General features: G+C 34.4%; 1 protein-coding gene across 1 annotated transcript in view; it reads left to right on the top strand.

Annotated features, from left to right (window-relative positions):
• Nucleotides 1–18,467, top strand: part of PALS1 (protein associated with LIN7 1, MAGUK p55 family member) — a 73,135-nt gene that overhangs the window by 35,018 nt on the left and 19,650 nt on the right. The window contains exons 4-9 of the mRNA XM_090271016.1: nt 385–593; nt 7,559–7,636; nt 8,587–8,733; nt 9,929–10,090; nt 11,800–11,877; nt 17,369–17,552. Of these exons, the coding sequence (XP_090127142.1) occupies nt 385–593; nt 7,559–7,636; nt 8,587–8,733; nt 9,929–10,090; nt 11,800–11,877; nt 17,369–17,552 (858 nt within the window). The remainder of the gene's footprint in view (nt 1–384; nt 594–7,558; nt 7,637–8,586; nt 8,734–9,928; nt 10,091–11,799; nt 11,878–17,368; nt 17,553–18,467) is intronic.

Here is an 18,467-nt window from a genome sequence, read left to right on the forward strand (position 1 = left end):
TGGTGATTTGGGAAAATAATTAAAATGTACTGTTAAGTGAAAAAAGGAAATGCTATAAGATGTTTAAAGTTGTTTCTAGTTGGTGGGACTATTGCTGATTTTAAGTTTCTTTTTCCATTTCTGTATTACTCCCCTCATTTATTTTTATGATTATGTATTAGTTTTATGTTTAAAATACTTTCAAAAATATTATTCCATTTTGTTGTATAGTTTTTAAGGAGTGTTACTTAAAAATCAGTAAAATGACAGTAACTTGACACTCAAATGTATATGCAAGCTTTTTAAATGAAAATGTAAATTGTTACTGGTTCAAGAAATTTTTTCCTAAATGTTGAATTAAGACAGAAAATTAACTTACTGATAACCTTTTTCTTCTCCCACTAGAAGTGGAAGACTTGTTTTCTTCCCTTAAACATATCCAACATACCTTGGTAGATTCTCAGAGCCAGGAGGATATTTCACTGCTTTTACAACTTGTACAAAACAAAGATTTCCAGAATGCATTTAAGATACACAATGCTGTCACAGTGCACATGAACAAGGCCAGTCCTCCATTCCCTCTTATCTCCAATGCTCAAGATCTTGCACAAGAGGTATGTATTCTAAAGATATCGTTGACGTGTACAAGGTAATTGTTAGCAATAGTAAGGCAGTATTACTGAAAAATACTGGTGTGAATATAAGGCTTGTTTGAATTAATTACTACTGATCACATAATAATAATTTATTCTGTTAGGAAAAATTTGTTACATACATTTTATCCTGAGAAAATATATACTTATTTCAGTTAGAACTCTGTTTCATCAAAGAAGAGAGTTATTTTTGTATATAAAATTATATACTTGCATGGTAAAAAAATATTTGTCTATATTACTAAAGGGGAAAGTTTTGTAATGCTTTTAGTATAGTTTTATTTTAAGCATTATATATTATAAACTGAGGTAAATGACCACTAATGAGATAAAAGTTATATCTGAAAATCAGCTATTATAAATATATAACTTCCAAGATTTGTTACTTGTAAATACAGTCATGTGCTTCATAATGACATTTTAGTAACAACAAACCACATACATGACAGTGGTCCTGTAAGATTATAACGGAGCTGAAAAATTCCTATCGCCTGATGATGTTGCAGTTTTCCTACCGCAATGTGTATTTGTGTTGATGCTGGTGTAATTAAACCTACTGCACTGCCAATCCTGTAGAAGTACAGGTAACCCCCGTATATCACAGTTGTTAGGTTCCTAACTCTGCTGTGTTATGCAAATCCATGTTATACGAAACAACTTGTACAAAACGGAGAGTGGGTTCAAAAAAAAAAAAAAAGATTATATTTTTATAATTAAGAGAAATATCTTTATTAAAGCAATTTTCATCAAAAACATTACATATTAAATGAATTAAGTAATGTTTTCTCCGTCATCAATACTAAGCTCCATTAACCAAATGCGTTTTCTTTTTGACAAGATATCCTCATCCTCTGAACTTTCTTCAGCATTATCTTGATTTCTGTGCTCTACTTTTTGCAAAAAGTCTGTTATTTTAGACTTCTTGCTTTTAGCTGAGAGATCTTTATAAATTTCGTTATACAGTGCTAAGCACTTTTGAAGTTCTCTCTTAAACTTTGTGTTCCTTTCAGTGCAAGGATCTTCATTTAAGAAATATGACTGACTATTCGGCTAAGTCTAGGCCTTTCTTTACGCTTTTTAGAGTAAACTGTTTAATGTCTTCATTTTCATCAGTGCTAACATCCCCTAAGTTATCTTGGCACATTCCAGATGTCATTTCCACCAAAATTGCTTGATCAGTTTCTTCTTCTACCAGCAATTCTTGGATATCTTCTACAGTCATACCATGTTAGAGTAAAACTGTGTTATAGAGGTACCATGTTATACAGGGAGCGTTCCACAATTCTCTGACTGTGTTAGTGCGAAACCAGTTTATAGAAGTACCGTGTTATACAGGGGATACCTGTATACCATTATGTTATGATTGCCTGCAGTAACATGCTGTACATGTTGGTAGCCTAGGAGCAGTAGGCTACCCTGTATGTACCGTCTAGATTTGTGTGAGTACATTCTGATGGGTGAATGATGAGAAGGTATCATCAAGTGATACATGGCTGTATTTTGAAGTTTTTCCTCTATAAAAGCTGTAAAAGGTTGAAAATAATTAAATTTTAATGTACAGTGAGAGTTCTGATGTCAAATGTTTAACATCTTATAAATTAAAGGTTTTAAAATATACAAGCCATCTTGGAATGGGGTGGGAATTTGGTCATTATTACAGGGTTTTATTTTGATACTATAAAAAATCTAATAATTCTAGAAGCCTGTCAAGTAAATCTATTTCATTGAATCCAGACACAAAACAGAAAATGGGGTAGGGAGATGGATGGGTAGGACCTCCAGAACTACAGACTTATAAAATAGGTTAGGAGGCATTTTTCAGATTAGCACAGAATGTATTTTCCTCGTTTAGATGTCTGTGATGGGCAAAGGTCCTGTGTGAAGAGTGCTGAGAGAAGTCTAGTATTGCCCATGGTAGGAAAGTGTGACCTAAGGACCTGTTCCTAGAAAGGAAATTTTCCATCCTCTAGAGTTTAAAAGAGCTAGTTGAAACCTATTGTTTGTGCTCACCTTTTATTATTAAAATTAAATATGCAAAATTTTTATTCAGAAATTATCCCTGTAATGTTACATCTCATAATTTATATAGTTTTCTGAAAATTACTTCCCTTACAGAGATTGGAATTACCAACACTACTTTGATCTTATTTACTCACAAATGTAGCCTAATTTATATTGTGTGGGGTTGGAAGGAATACATAATAAATAATTGTAATTCTCTTCCCTATCTTTAGGATGAAGTTTTGTCCAGCTCTAACTAAAGGGCCTTTGTTTTGTTGAATAGAACAATAGGTAGAAAATAAAATGAGATAAGTGAGGGAGGTCAAAATTGCTCCAATTGAAGGATGTGACAGAGCACAGAAAGGATGATGGAAAGAAGGATAAAAGCAGCAACATAGCTTCAAGGATTTTAGGTTTGAGAGAAGCAAAGAACTAGAAGTGACTTATAGAGTCGCAGCTTTGGGAGAGAAAAATAGTTGAAAATGGCTTAAAAATCAATTTTGAATATTAATTTTAGGATAGTTAATATAATTACATGGTTTGTAATTTCAGAAGTACCTATCAAGGAGATTTTCTGAAAGTTGGCTTTCACACCCTTAAAATATCTTCAGTAATACTTGAGAATGCTTTGGTGTTGGAGGGATATGTGGGTGATAGGGACCTTGGATTGAAACTGGTCTTAAAATGAGTGCAAGATGATGAACGTAGTCGGCCACAATATATGTTTGTGCAGCAGCGTGAGTGACTTCACCTGGAGTTGTGCATGCACAGGTGTGCGGTAGCCCTGGCTTACGGTGCATACTTAAGAAAAGTATCCACTCAGAGCTCATCAAAGAAGACTGTTAAGTCTGACAACAAAACTAAAGGTTAAATGTACTCATTGCCTTTATTTTACAGTTTGAAAAAACCTTAGCAATCACTTAATTCAGCCTTTTTGTTTTATATTTTGAATATTGAGGCCAAGTGAGGTTTTGTGAGTGGCATAAGACTAACAAGGCTGCTCATGTTCCTGCTGCCTAACGATTTGCTTTTTAGCATTCATAATTCTAGCTATTGTAGTATGTAGTATTTAAAAGAAGAAATTACCTTATGCTTCAGTTATATTATTTTTATGTGGAAATTTAATTTGATGAAGAAAATAACTCAATTTAGTGAATGAATGTCTTAAAACATTGGGAAGTGTTCTTTGCTTTTATAACTTAAAATATCAGCTAAGCATGAATTATATGACAATATAATTCATAGATAATAAAGACTATGAAAACTTCAGATTTGGACACCTGTATTAAATCTTTGACAACCTAGGATATTTATTAATAAACATAAAACAAGCTTTTTGGTCATTAAAGAGATTTTATCAAGAAAAGATTGAGAACTTTTTTCTATCCAGTAAAAATGCAAGCTGAACAGGCTAGGAAATGGTACTTGATTGTTTGATTTTGAGATATTGAGTTATATATGTGTGTGTGTGTGAGGATGTATGACAGTAATTTATATTCAAAAGAACTCACAAATAAGAAAAAGACCACTCCTTTTTTGAAGAATGGGCAAAGTACTTGAACAGACACTTCGCAAAAGGAGGAAATCCAAATGTCCAGTAGGTTTGAAAAGTTTGAAATGTTCAGCATCATTAGCCAACAGAGAAATGCAAATTAGAACAGAATGAGATACTACTGCATTGACTCCAGAATGACTAAAATAAAAAAACTTTTTTAAGTCTGGCCGTATCAATTGTTGGTGACCTTATGGAGCAACTTTGTCCAAATTACTTCTCCACCTATAAAAAAGTGTGTGATCAGGAACTAAACATTTTATTTTAAATCAATTTAGATGTGCAATATTTTAAAAAGAAACACACCCTATTGTAAAAATCAGCATTGCCCTGACTGGTGGTACTCTGGATTGAGCACAGGACTGTGAACCAAAGAGTTGCCAGTTTGATTCTTGGTCAGGGCACATGCCTGGGTTGCAGGCCGGGTCCCCAGTTGAGGGCATGTGAGAGGCAACCACGCATTAATGCTCCTCTCCCTCTTTCTCTCTCCCTTGCCCTCTCTCTAAAAATAAATAAAATTAAAATAAATAAATCAGCATTTATTACTCCGTTTTGGATTACCACACTTATCCATTAGTAAGACTTTAATGGAATTTTTCTTTTATTTATTGATTTTTAGAGAGAGGAAGAGAAAGAACCATCTGTTTGTTGTTCCACTTACTCATGTACTCAGTGGTTAATTCTTGTATATGCCCTGACTGGGAATTGAACCCCCCAACCTTGGCGTATCGGGACAACACTATTAACCAACTGAGCTACCCAGCCAGCGCTGGAGTTGTTGGAGAAGATGATTGCTCTGCCATGCTGTTTATACAGACAGAACTGTATAATTAGAAACAGCTTTTTTTCTAGGTATCAAAAACAAAGGACAATCTGGTTTTACTGTAATTACATCAGTCCACTTGCGCTCAAATTAGTTAATTCCAAAACTATCATCTCTTAGGTTTGATAGCGGAATTACTAAAAAGTGATTTAAAATAGCCATAAGAAGTATTAAATAATTATTGGATTCCTGTTTTAATCATGAGTTACTTATGTAAAAAAAAATTCTGTATATGAATTAACTTCTGTATGTTTTTATTGGTGATTAATTTCAATTTGTTATGTGCATTTATTGCAAGGTACTCTTTTTGGTTTGTAATTGAGTTTGGAAATAGAGAAGGGAAGAAAATCAGGGGCATTGACAATGAGAACACAGATGGTCCAGTCTTTGGGGGAGAGTAGTCCACAGAGAAAAATTTGTACCTTTAAATATTTATACTAGAAGATGAAAGATTGAAAATAAATGATTTGAACATACAGTTTACATGATTAGAAATAAAAAAGGAAAATAAAGCAGAAGAATAAATTAAATTCTTTAAATGGAAAGAACAATAGACTGAACATTAGAAGCTGGTTCTTTGAAAAGTATTGGGTTGGCCAAAAAGTCCCTATGGGTTTTTTTGTAAAATACAGTAGTCCCTCTCTATATCGCGGTTCACTTATCGCGGCCTCACTGTATCACAGGATTTTAAAAAATATTAATTATCGTGGATTTTTTCACTATATCGCGGGATTTTGCAGTACTGTATACGTATGTTGTTAAAGTTACGTAGGTTTAAGAGTGTAGAATATGTTTAAGAGCATAAGTAATGTTTATGAAAGTGTGGAAAAGGTTAATAAGGGAGTGGGAAAGGTTAATAAGGGACTGGGCGCGATTTTAAGTGTGTGGGAAAGGTTTATAAAGCCTTAAAATATATATAAATACTAAAATAAATGTAAGGTTCCTACTTCCCAGATTTTCACCTATCGCTGGGGGTCTAGAACGTAATGCCCGCGATAAGTGAGAGAATACTGTACACCTTTTTCATTTTCACCAGTAACTTTATTGATTTGAGTATTTTGAGTATGTTGGCTATCTCCCACATGATATGATGTTGATTGATCTCAATTAATATCTCAGTTTGATCGCTGTCAGCTTCAACTGGTCTACCCAACCGTGGAGCATCATCCAGCAAGAAATGTCTAGCACAAAACTTTGCAAACCGTTTTTGACATGTTTGATCAGTCACAGCACCTTCTCCATACACGGCACAAATCTATTTTTGCATTTCCATTGCATTTTTACCTTTCTTGCAATAATAAAGCATAATGTGCCTAAAATGTTGCATATTTTCTTTCATTTTCAGTATTAAAATGACTGCACAAAATTCACAGATTTTGATTTTTTTTTTAAAGTGCACACTTTAGAGACTGTCACAATACAGTCTCTAATAAAATTATTTCAAGTGAAGTTAAAGACAACTAAGCACTGCTAGAGCCATCTTACTGAAAAAAAACCAAATGAACTTTTTGGCCAATCCAATACAAGAAAATAGAGAAATCTTTGACAAGTTAGATAAAGAAAAAAATATCAGTAACATTAGAAAAGAAAAAAGCATGAATGCAGACAAAAGATAAAAATTATAACAATACAGTTACAGCTTTCTTACTGCATAAGTGCTATGAAGTATGTGGTTTTCTAAGAAAATACAAATTGTCAAAATTGACTTAAAGAGAACCAGTAGCTACAGATAAAATTGAAAGTCAGAAATCCACCCATAAAAATATCTACCAAGCCCATATGATTTTATATACAGTCTATTAAAACATTCAGGAACATATTCTAATGTTAACTACTTAGATACAAATACAGACTTTTCCTCTTCCTTGCACTCGGATATAATGATTTAGATTGTAAAACCAGAAAGTTTTGTAAACCAGTGTACATTGACGACACTCATCAAATAGAGGCCCATCCAACTTATGAACATTAATGTAGAAACCTTAAAATATTAATAACTCACATCTAGATATACATTAAGTGATAATTATGTGCTGAGGACTGTGCTAGGCAGTTTTATGGATTATCTCAATTTTTTTAGAATCTTAAGTTGTTATACAGATGAGAAAACAAAGGCTAAAAAATTCATTGTCAAGTGGAGTTTCTTAAGAATGCAAGAATTGCTTCACATTGGAAGTTCTTTAATGTAATTCATTATAAAATGGTGACTTATATAAATTTATCCTATTAGTCTGTAACTCTTGATAAGTGTCTGATTTAAAATACAGTTGCATCAACATAATTAAAAACTAAAATCATTGGTCTTTTTATATAGTACGTTGGGAGAAACTTACAAGAAGGAAATAGTTCATATACATAAGTACCAAAATCTTATCTAGTGTTTTTTTTTTAATAAAGAGTGTTATTGTTAACCATGATAACAAGATTGAGAGTTTTTAGTGCCTTTCTTTCTTATAAGTAGTTTTTATGATATTAAATTGTATTTTTTAAAAATACCTGATGATATTTTCTGTAACCTAGGAAGAATTAATCTTTCTTTTTGTTCCTTAGGTACAAACTGTTTTGAAGCCAATCCACCAGAAGGAAGGACAAGAATTAACTGCTTTGCTGAATGCTCCACATATTCAGGTAGAAAATAGAGCTTTATATATGTGGGTTTTCCAACTTTCAAAGTCTCTTTGAATCAAAGTCTATTAGGGCTAGGAGACACCTCAGATGTTATGTTTAGACTGTTGATTATTTACAACTTCCACTGCAAAATATTATAATTATCTTGGAGTATCTATTTTCATATTTAAAATTAACATTATTAGCCCTGACTGCTGTGGCTCAGTGGATTGAGCGTCGGCCTGCAAACCTAGTGTCGCTGGTTCGACTCCCAGTCAGGGCACATGCCTGGGTTGCACGCCAGATCCCCAGTCGGGGGCGCGTGAGAGGCAACCGCACATTGATGTTTCTCTCCCTCTTTCTCCTTTCCCCTCTCTCTAAAAACAGATAAAATAATTTAAAAAAATAAAAAATAAAGTAACCTTGTTAAAAAAATTAATTAAAAAAATTTTTTAAATAAAATTAAATTAACATTTTTGAAACAACTTATTCTTTAAACAAAATTCCTCTTTTTGGTTATAGTTTTCATAAATTTAAATTAAGTCATTGGGCCTTTAAATTCATTTTGTTTTTTACAGTATAATAGGCATTTTAGACTTTCATAACCCATCCCAGAGTATGCCCTGCTATGCCTAACACATCTTTAGTTGTTTTTGGCTATGAAAGATACAGAGTTGCATCTGTACTTAATTGGAAAGTTTGGAAACGGATCTAAATATATTATTAATTATAGTACAGTACTTCTTTTAATGGTTTAATTATCAGAATACTACAGAGTGCGGCAGAAGCAGGTTTATAGTTGTGAGTATGTAAAACAGTTGATTCTTATGTTATTACTTATTATTGTAATATTTTCATACAGACAACTGTAAACCTACTTTTGCCACACCCTGTATATGATTCAGTTAAAATCTCTCTAAGAAATGAATCATGCTGTTACTTTAAATCCTATGGGTTTTTTTTTGAAACAGGCTCTTCTGCTGGCCCATGATAAGGTCGCTGAGCAGGAAATGCAACTGGAACCCATTACAGATGAGAGAGTTTATGAAAGCATTGGCCAGTATGGAGGAGAAACTGTAAAAATAGTTCGTATAGAAAAAGCTCGAGATATTCCATTGGTAAGTGTTCCACATCTTTGATCTGAGGTTCTTTCTACACAGTGAGACTGTATGGCAGATAGTTGAAAACCCCTTTGTGTTTCTGGTAGTTTTTCTCCTTTGAGCTGTTTGTTGGAATTCTTTCATGTTCTTCCTCATACTTCTTATTCAGAGAAAAATTTGCTCATCATCTTTCTCATCCATAATTTGATGAAAATAGTAGCTTATGAAATAATGTTTTAGGGACAAAGGAACCAGTAAGCTCTTTTACTACTCTCCTAGCTTTAAAAAAAATTAGAAAACCTGATTTTTTTTAATTCCATTAAATCTATTAAAACATAATTACACAGTTCACGTACACTTAGAAGTATATGTTCCTAAATGTTAATATTTGTTTTATAGCTTTTATATGTAAAACTATTTTCAGTCTCTTCTTAGTCTGCTATTATTGCCTTAATTTTTCTTCCTTTATTTTCAGAGGATATTCTTGAATCCTGATCTCAAATTGTGTTTTGAATAGTGTGGTACATGAAATAGGGCCCATATATTATGGGCAATTAATGTAACTTAGTATGTATCACCACCAAAAAAAATTGGGAAAGTTATAACAAACATTTAGGAGAAAAATGTTACAAACCCTTGTCTGCTCTCAAGCATTTTCTGTATTTTATATTTCCAGTTTTTGAATGTATATAATTAAGTTGTGTTTCTAATCTGTGTAACAAATATTAATGTTTAATACATTTTAATGTGAGTTGGAGGTAGCTATAATATTTAACATTTGAATAATAACCAGATTAGTATTCTTTCCTTCATCATATTTTGAATTTTAAAAAAAGACTTTCATAGTTATGTTCACTAATTACATCTAAATATAGTATAATCATTTTGAATATTATCCAGCATATAGAGAACAAGTGTGATTATAGGTCTTCACACTATTGTTTAGTAAGTACATTTTTCTGTTGTATGCTTCAAAAGTTTGTCTGATTTTAGAATTGTAATGAATGGAATGTTTCCGAAGCAGAAAATATAAGGAAAATGATCAGCTTTCAAACTTAATTATTATGAGTAATCTATCAGTGTAAGTCATTATTTTCCTCAAGATAACTGAAGGCTAATATTATTGAAGAGAAAAAATTAAGAATTTAAAAATGAAGAAATTTTCAACCAAAATTGCATTTTCATCTTAAAATTGGATGCTGAATATTTTTAGGGTGCTACAGTTCGTAATGAAATGGATTCTGTCATCATTAGTCGGATAGTAAAAGGAGGTGCTGCAGAGAAAAGTGGTCTTTTACATGAAGGAGATGAAGTTCTGGAGATCAATGGCATTGAAATTCGGGGAAAAGATGTCAATGAGGTTTTTGACTTGTTGGTAAGTTGACACAGGTAGAAGAGTAATTAGTAGGTTCTTGAAAGCTGGGTTCTTTAGTTATGAGACATCAGAATAAAATATTTTAAAGCATTTTTAAAATAATTGTTAAGAGCACTAAAGCCCTGGCTGGTGTGGCTCAGTGGAAAGAGCACAGGTCTGTAAACCGAAGGGTCACCAGTTCAGTTCCCAGTCAGGGCACGTGCCTGGGTTGCGTGCCAAGTCCCTGAATTGGGGCATGTGAGAGGCAACTGATCCATGTATCTCTGGCACAGATATCTCTCTCACACATTGATGTTTCTCTCCCTTTCTTTCTCCCTACCTTCTCCTCTCTCTAAAAATAAATAAAATATTTAAAAAAGAAAAACTAGATAATTTCTAATCTAATTTCTGCACAATGTTATTTCTACAATATTAGTAGAGTTTTATTTTAGGGTGGGTACTACTGATTTTTTTTTTTTGAGCTTTATTAGATATATTTATTTACCCCTGAAGTCACTAATATATCTCATTGATTTAGTCAATATATATTTATTTGAGTGCCTACTATGTGCCAGCTGCTGGAGAAACAATAATAAAACAAAGTCCATGCCCTCATAATTTTTATATTCATTTTGTTTATTATCCACAATTGATTGTTGTTTACTTAACAATATTAGGTAATAGCAATACTATAGATCTACATTGTCCTATAGCTGCATGTGGTAGTTATTCCAATTTGAGTAAAATTTAAAATTGAGTTTCTCATTCCTACTAACTATTTCAGGTGCTCAAGAGCTGTATGTAGCTAATGGCTCCCATAGTAATGTGTATATGGAGAACATTTCTATCATAGAAAGTTCTATTAGACAGTGCTCCTATAATCAGGAAGCCATTTGTAATTTATGATCACCATGTATATATCCACAGACCAGATTTATATTCTTACTTAACATCAGTGGTACAATAGAACCTCTCCTGTCTGCTAATGTCTGTTGAGGAATCTAGAAAAGATCCTTATATCCTTACGTGTTTTCAACCAACCCCATTCATTGCTTTGGTAGAGCCAAGTGCCAGTGGTCATTGTTTTTAGCCCTTGTTTTATTGGCTACTATCTCTAGGTTGAGCACTGTGTCCTGCCAACTCAGGACCAGAAATAGTGATTACTGTGTTACTGTCTAGGTTGGAGGTATCTAAACAGTCTACTTAGTGATATACTAAGAAATAGTAGTGAACGTAGCAGTGAGGCTCTATATAGTTAAAAAATAGAATAGATGACAGAGACAAGGCATCTGGGAAGTAAGAATACTTGCATATCTGCATCACTTTTCTAATCCTGGTCACAATTACTATTCCAAATTCCTATTGCATTAAAATTGATGTGTGTCAGGGTAGATAACACAGAATTGTTATAGTACTGTGGTATTGTCCAACCCTTCACTGTGGAATCTTCCTAAACTTACACTGAAGACTGAAACCCAAGACTTACAGGCTCAATGGCTTTCCCTAGTGTGCCAGAATTACAGAATGCCATATTATTGGGTAGTTCTACTATAATGGAGTCCATGAAAGGCATAATTTATGCTTCCTGATGAAATGGGATTAATCTTTACTGATTTTCTTAAGTCTCCTAAGGGTTTCAGAGTAGTCCAGTTTAGGACTATTAATCATAAGATCATGAAATGATTTTCATAAGTATGGATTTTAAAAATTACCTAATCTCTCTATTACAGTCTGATATGCATGGTACATTGACATTTGTTCTGATTCCAAGTCAACAGATCAAGCCTCCCGCTGCCAAAGAAACTGTAGTAAGTGATTTTTTTTTTCATTATTTATTGTCTGATGGCTACTGTTAATTTTTGTCTAAATTAATAAAGTTTTTGTTTTAAATTCACAGCAAATTGGAGCAGGAAGTCCAGAGTTTCACATACCCCTTAACCACACATGTGGATAATATCCCCCACCATCAACATTCTGTACTAGAATGCCACCTTTGTTTCATCAATGAATTGATGGTTCCATTATTACTCAAAGTTCATAGTTTATATTAGGATTCACTTTTGGTGGTGTACCTTCTATGGGTTTTGACAAATGTATAATGACATGTAGTCTCTCACCATTGTATCATACAGAATAGTTGCCCTGCCCTAAAAATCCTCTATGCTCTGTCTGTTCATCAGTTCCACCCCTCAACTGTGGCAGCCACTGATTTCTATAGTTTTGCCTTTTTCAGAATGTCATATGGTGGTCTCTAGTTTTGAGGTAGTTATATTCCTTTTTAGTTGTGGAGGAAGATGCAGAGTGTCTGTCTAGGCCTCCATCTTGGCTGGAAGTCTCAAGGTCAGCACCATATTATCAGCAGGTTGTTTTGGTGTTATTTTGGGTGACTAGCATTCAAAGAAATCCAAAGGCTTGAGTTGGAAAATTTTATGGGGGAACAATTTAGAAGTAATTGAATGAATTGAAGTCCACCCTTATCAAGGAGTCAAATAGAAATAGCAGGAAAAATCAGATAACTGGGTTTTTTAAAATATGGGGAGAGATATATAGAAACTTCCAAACCTGGAAATTGTTAGTAACAAAGAAGTAAAAGCAAAATGAGTTTAAGATGTCAGCCCTTTAGGAAAATGATTAGAGAACTTCATCTTTTACTGAACAAATATTGTAATTATTACCCAATATTAAAAATAAATAGTGCACTGGGTCACAAACTTAGCTTGTTTTGAGAATTATCTAAATATTATAGCAGTACTAAGAAAAAGGCAGTCAGGGCACATCAGAGAAGGAAAACTCTGACTCCAAAAAACCTCCGCTGCCTTGCGGCATACCTCTTCAGGGGAAAGGCTAAGGGAGTAAACCCCGACAGAAAATCCGGAGCCGGAGTCCCTAAGGCGGTTTGACGTTGTAGTCAACACCGGCAACTCCTGCGGCGCACCTGAAGCCAAGCTGTATTGACTCCATCTTTCCCTTGGACCCTTCAGCTGCGAAGAGAGGGGGGGTCTGCTGCATGGGCAACAGCAGACCCTCCATATCACCCTGCCCAGGCTCTGTAGCTTCAGCTCCACTGGAGAGGACACTCCAGCGTCATCGCAAGATGTTGATTCAACACGGGAGGAGACAGATACCGTGTCACTCCCGAGTCGGACTGCACAACCATTCTCGGCGGTGCAGATAGACTCTTAAGAAGCTACACCATCGTCTCTCGAGACGGACGGCTGCCGACGACGACGACGACATATAGCCATTTCAGATTGGCTTTTTTCGTTAGTGATAAACATTTAAGTTTCCATCATGCCTTTTTCATAGCTTAATAGCACATTATTTTTTATCAGTGAATAATATTCTATTGTCTGGATATACAACAGTTTATCCACTCACCTACTCTAGGACATTTTGGTTGCTTACAAGTTTTGGTAGTTATACATAACACTGTTTATAAACATCTATGTGCGGGTTTTTGTGTGGACATACGTTTTCAGTTCTTTAAAACTTAAATCCACACAAAAACTTTTACCATGAATGTTGTTGTTTGAGTATCAGAAATGTTACCATAAATATTTCTTGGACTCAAAAGACAAAGAAATTCAGTAGCTTTTATTTAAATAAATATGAAATATCAGTATTTCAAATGGAGTAAACTCATTAAAATTCTGAAAGAAATTTTATGACATAGAACATTGAACTTTGTCTTTCCCTGTCATTATAAGTGGGTTTATGTAACTTAACTATACTTAGTGTAGGGGGGAAAGTGTTTTTACAAAGTATGTATGATTCTTATTTTAGAATGTGTATTGCTCTTTATATTAACATTTATTACTCAACTAGCTATATTAAAAGACAGACTTTCTCACGTTATGACCCAGCAATCTCACTCCTAGGTATATTCCAAGAGAATTGAAAACATGTATCTCACACAAACTTGTGAGGGTTCACAGCAGCATTATTTATAATAGCCAGAAAGAAGAAACAACCCAAATGTCCACCAGCTAATTCATAGAAAATGAAATATGAGATATTATTTGGTAATAAAAAGGAATAAAAGTACTTATGCTTCAGCATGGGTGAACCTTGACAAAATTATACTAAGTCAATGAAGCCAGTCACAAGAAGCAGGTATTTGTTCATTTATATGAACTCTCCCAAACAGGTAAATCTACAGAGACACAAAGCAGATTAGTAATTCGTTCCTTCAGTGTAGGGGTGAGGAGTTAGGAGGGAGGAGGAGGGACTCCTAATCAGTATGGTGTTTCTAAAATTGTTGGTGGTTGCACAACTCTGATTTTACTTAAAACCAGCCAGTTATGTACATGGGTGACTTACATAGTTTTATGAGTTATATCTCAATAAAGCTATTTAAAAAATTACAGACTTTAAAGTGCATAATAGTTTGAAAAAGAATACAATTTTTATTTTTCTCAATATTTCATCACGTTATCTTTTGCCTCTCATTCCATGTTTTTCCTTTATTCTTTATGAAACATATTGAATTTGATATTGCATTTGCAACCTCCCTTCTCTTTAAAGTTCTTTGCAGGAGGAGAAATGAGGACATAGTTTGTCTCTGAATTCAGTGGCCTGATTCTCTGTGCAGTATGCCTCTCCACATACCTCCCTGTGAACCAGCCCTGAACTTCACAGGGAGCTCTGCACGTTGAGAAGGCACGCCAGAGAGGGGTTGGAATATGTCATTACTTAACGTGGCTTTTTTAAAAAAGGGAGTGAGAGAAACAAAAAGATGCATTTGATGGGTATAGATCTTTTCAAAATACAAACAGTGTTGTGCAGTGTTTCTCTTTCCCCTCTTTTCCTCCTTTTATTGTGAAGAACTCTCAATTGCAATATCTCTTCCAAAGTTTTTCTCAGACCTAACTGGCTTAAAATACACAACTATTACTGAAGTTTACACTGAAGGTTTCCAGAAAGAACAGTGATAGGAAATCATATTTGGTATACTTAGAATAATTATAAGATCAGTGATTTTAAGAAATTAAAACCAATTTATTGAGCATCATTGTGGTAGCAGTCAGGAATTAGTAAGAGCAAAGGTGTCTTTCTAATGTATGTCTTGTGATATTAGAAAGATTTATTTAAAATAGATAAACAAAATAGGTATTACCTGAAACATCACTCTAATCACTTTCTGAATTCTACCATCATGGATGGCAAGAGTAAGCTGTGTCAGGAGAAGTACTCCCTTGTGCCTCACACACAGCCACCAGTGGCTGCTTCATCATTTGTAGAGGACAAGAGTCTTGGCACCTTTGTAGTTCACTTCCTGGGTTACTGGCACATTTATCCCAGGAAACATGCATTACTTAAATTTTGTAATTTCTTTCTCTCCACGTTGACTTAAAAAAAAAATCAGAGTTCCCAAACAAATTTTTCATCTAGTCTAATGCCCTCCTCTATCAGAGGAGTAAATTGAAATGTAGTGGGATCACACTGCTTATTAGTGATGGAATATACACTAGAGAATTCAGATTACTGATTGTCCAATAAATGTTAGCTATTATGATTACTTTGTGCCAGGCACGGTACTAATTGTTTTATATGTTTTATCTCAGTTAATCCTCACAGCATCCCTATGAAATATAGATATCTTTATTATTCCCATTCAACAGGCATTGAAACTAGAACTTAGAGAGGTCAAGTTAATTGCACAAGCCCACTATTGGTAAGTGACTGAGTCAGGACTAGGACCCGTGCCTATTCCAAAGCCTATGCTCTTAACTGCTGTGTAGTGTAACAGGTAATGTCCTTCAAAGCCACTAAATATTAGGTTTCTGCATTACTGTTTATCATCAGTCCAAAGAAAATAATTAGAATACCATGATAGAAGATTGTAACTATAGATTAACAACCTCTTAGTAACTATATGTAATAGTCTGGATGATGAGAACAACAAAAGCATATTATGAGATTTTAGTATTTGAAATTGCCTGTAGAAGACTAATACCTCTAATAAGACTGGGAGCATGCCTTCGTTGAGTCTTGATTTGTGGCGTTTGGGTTAGGTGGATGAAGGAGTCATTTAAGGGGAACCTCAAGGCTAGGATAGGAGGATGCTAAAATCACAGTGCAGAGCTACAAACTATAGAATCAGCCACTAGCCCAGTGGTGTTAATTATTGAAATATACTCTTAGGGATCCCCCCAATTTTTTTCCTTACAATGAATATCTATTTTGTGTATTAGGCACTGTGCTAAGCACTGGGTTTATAATAACGAACATGACATAAAATAATTATAGCTAGCAGTAAGTGATAAGGTAGGAATAAGCAGAATGTGAACATTGAGAATAAACTAGGTTTAATTAACGAGTTAATTATATGAAATGGTCTCTTGGAGAAGGCAACATGAAGCTGAGACCTCTCGGATCAGATGAAGCTAGCAGAGCTTTCAGGTATAATTTTCTAAAGAACTGTGTTGGGAAAGCCTGAGGCCATGGAGCAGAGTCTTGAGAGTAGAAAGGTGGGGAGGGGATTCTAAGGGGTGAGGCTAGAGAGGTAGTAGGGCCAGCTCAAGTAGGTCTCCTTGGCCATGGCAGGGAGTTTGGATTTTAATGTGATCTGGTTTGTGTTTTAAAAAACACTCTGGCTTCTGTGTAGAAATTGTATCAGCACAGCCAGTAAGGAAGCCAGGAGATTTAGAAAACTGTTGCTGAAGCCATTATGAAATATGATAATGGCTTAAACTTGGATGATAGCAATGACAGTGGAGAAAATGAATCTGGCTGGGTTCTGGCAATAGAAATGATAGGACCTTGTAATGAGTGTGGAGAGTAAAGGAAAGAAAGAGAAGCAGCAAGGGTGCTTGTACAACTGGGTGGATAGTGCTGCTGCTTACTGAAGGGAAATCTGGAGGAAAACAGACTTGGGGGGAGAAAAATCAAGAGGTCTGTTTTACAGGTTTGACATACCTGAGGGGCATTGCAGAGTTACTGTTTTTCCAGGTCAGGAATGGGGGCACGGTCTTTATTACATTCCATCTGCTTCTCTGAAGCCTTAGAAGCTCTTTAGCAAGCACCTCAGCGTGTTAGTGGCTGACAGTACAGTGTTTTGCATACTCCTACACATGTTTGCAATCAGCAGAGAGATGAACTTAATTGAAGAAAACAGATGAGCCCGAGAAAATATTGCCCCAAAATACTGTTATTGAACTAAACGTCCCTTCTTTCAACTCTTACTTTCTTTGTACTAATGAAAAAAGCATAACACTTTTAATTATATTTATGTTCAATATTTTGTGTTGCCATTTCGTCATTGTTATATTTTTCATTTTTACCTATTTTATCTTTTAGATCCATGTGAAAGCTCATTTTGACTATGACCCTTCAGATGACCCTTATGTTCCATGTAGAGAGTTAGGCCTGTCTTTTCAAAAAGGAGATATACTTCATGTGATCAGTCAAGAAGATCCAAATTGGTGGCAAGCCTACAGGGAAGGGGATGAAGATAATCAGCCTCTAGCTGGGCTTGTTCCAGGTAAGGACAACATATAGTAGAAAGTACATATTTAAAAAAACATTTACAAGATAAATCTTCACAGAGGAAACCCACTTTTTCATGCCTTTAAAAATGATGTAATTACTTCTTCATGTAGTTGGATTTTTATGTTGTATCTGTAGCATAAGTATCTTGAATATAATTTCGATCAATTTGTTGGGCTTTAGAATGAATTATGATGTAATATTTACATTTGTTCTTTATGTGTATAATAAGGTTACAGAAAACCACAAGTCATCTACTTTTAAATCCAAAAGCTGGAAACAGATTTTGTCTATATGTGGTCATATTTCAAGAGAAGAGGAATGAGCTTCTTAGATCAAGTTTTGAGGATGATGCTACTCCCTTGGTGCTTTTCAGTAGCAGTTGGCGGGACATTCCTCTAGCATCCTGGCATGTAGGGCAGCCATTGGGTTCTCTACTCAGTGCTTCTGCCAAATATGAATTTGATATCTTCTTACCATGCCAGCCTTAGCCCATAAATATTTAGAACTGGTGGTTATTGACAGGTTGGTTACATTACTTTCTGAAAGTACTCATGTATAGATCAGTCAAGGAGATTTTAGTAATATCATTTACAGGTCTTTTTATAGGACAAATAAATGGACCCACTTTAGTTTGAGTGTGATAATGGTTTTCTGTTAGAAGGATTTTTAAGAGATCATAATGTCCATTATATCCCATTAATGTCTGCTTCTATTTCAAAAAATTACATATGTGTATACTGTAAAAATGTGCTGTAGAACTGTAACACTGTTTTTAAACATTTTAGTATGTAAATGATTAAGATTATTTTCTTCCTTATTTTTTTAGTCTGTTAAAGACAAATACTCATTTTGAAATATTAATGCTCTTAAAATTTTCCCTCTAGTTGTAGTGACTTGTTTCACTAGG

This window comes from Furipterus horrens, unplaced genomic scaffold (assembly GCF_987537825.1).
Source record: "Furipterus horrens unplaced genomic scaffold, mFurHor1.1.pri manual_scaffold_3, whole genome shotgun sequence".
NCBI classification, from domain to species: domain Eukaryota; kingdom Metazoa; phylum Chordata; class Mammalia; order Chiroptera; family Furipteridae; genus Furipterus; species Furipterus horrens.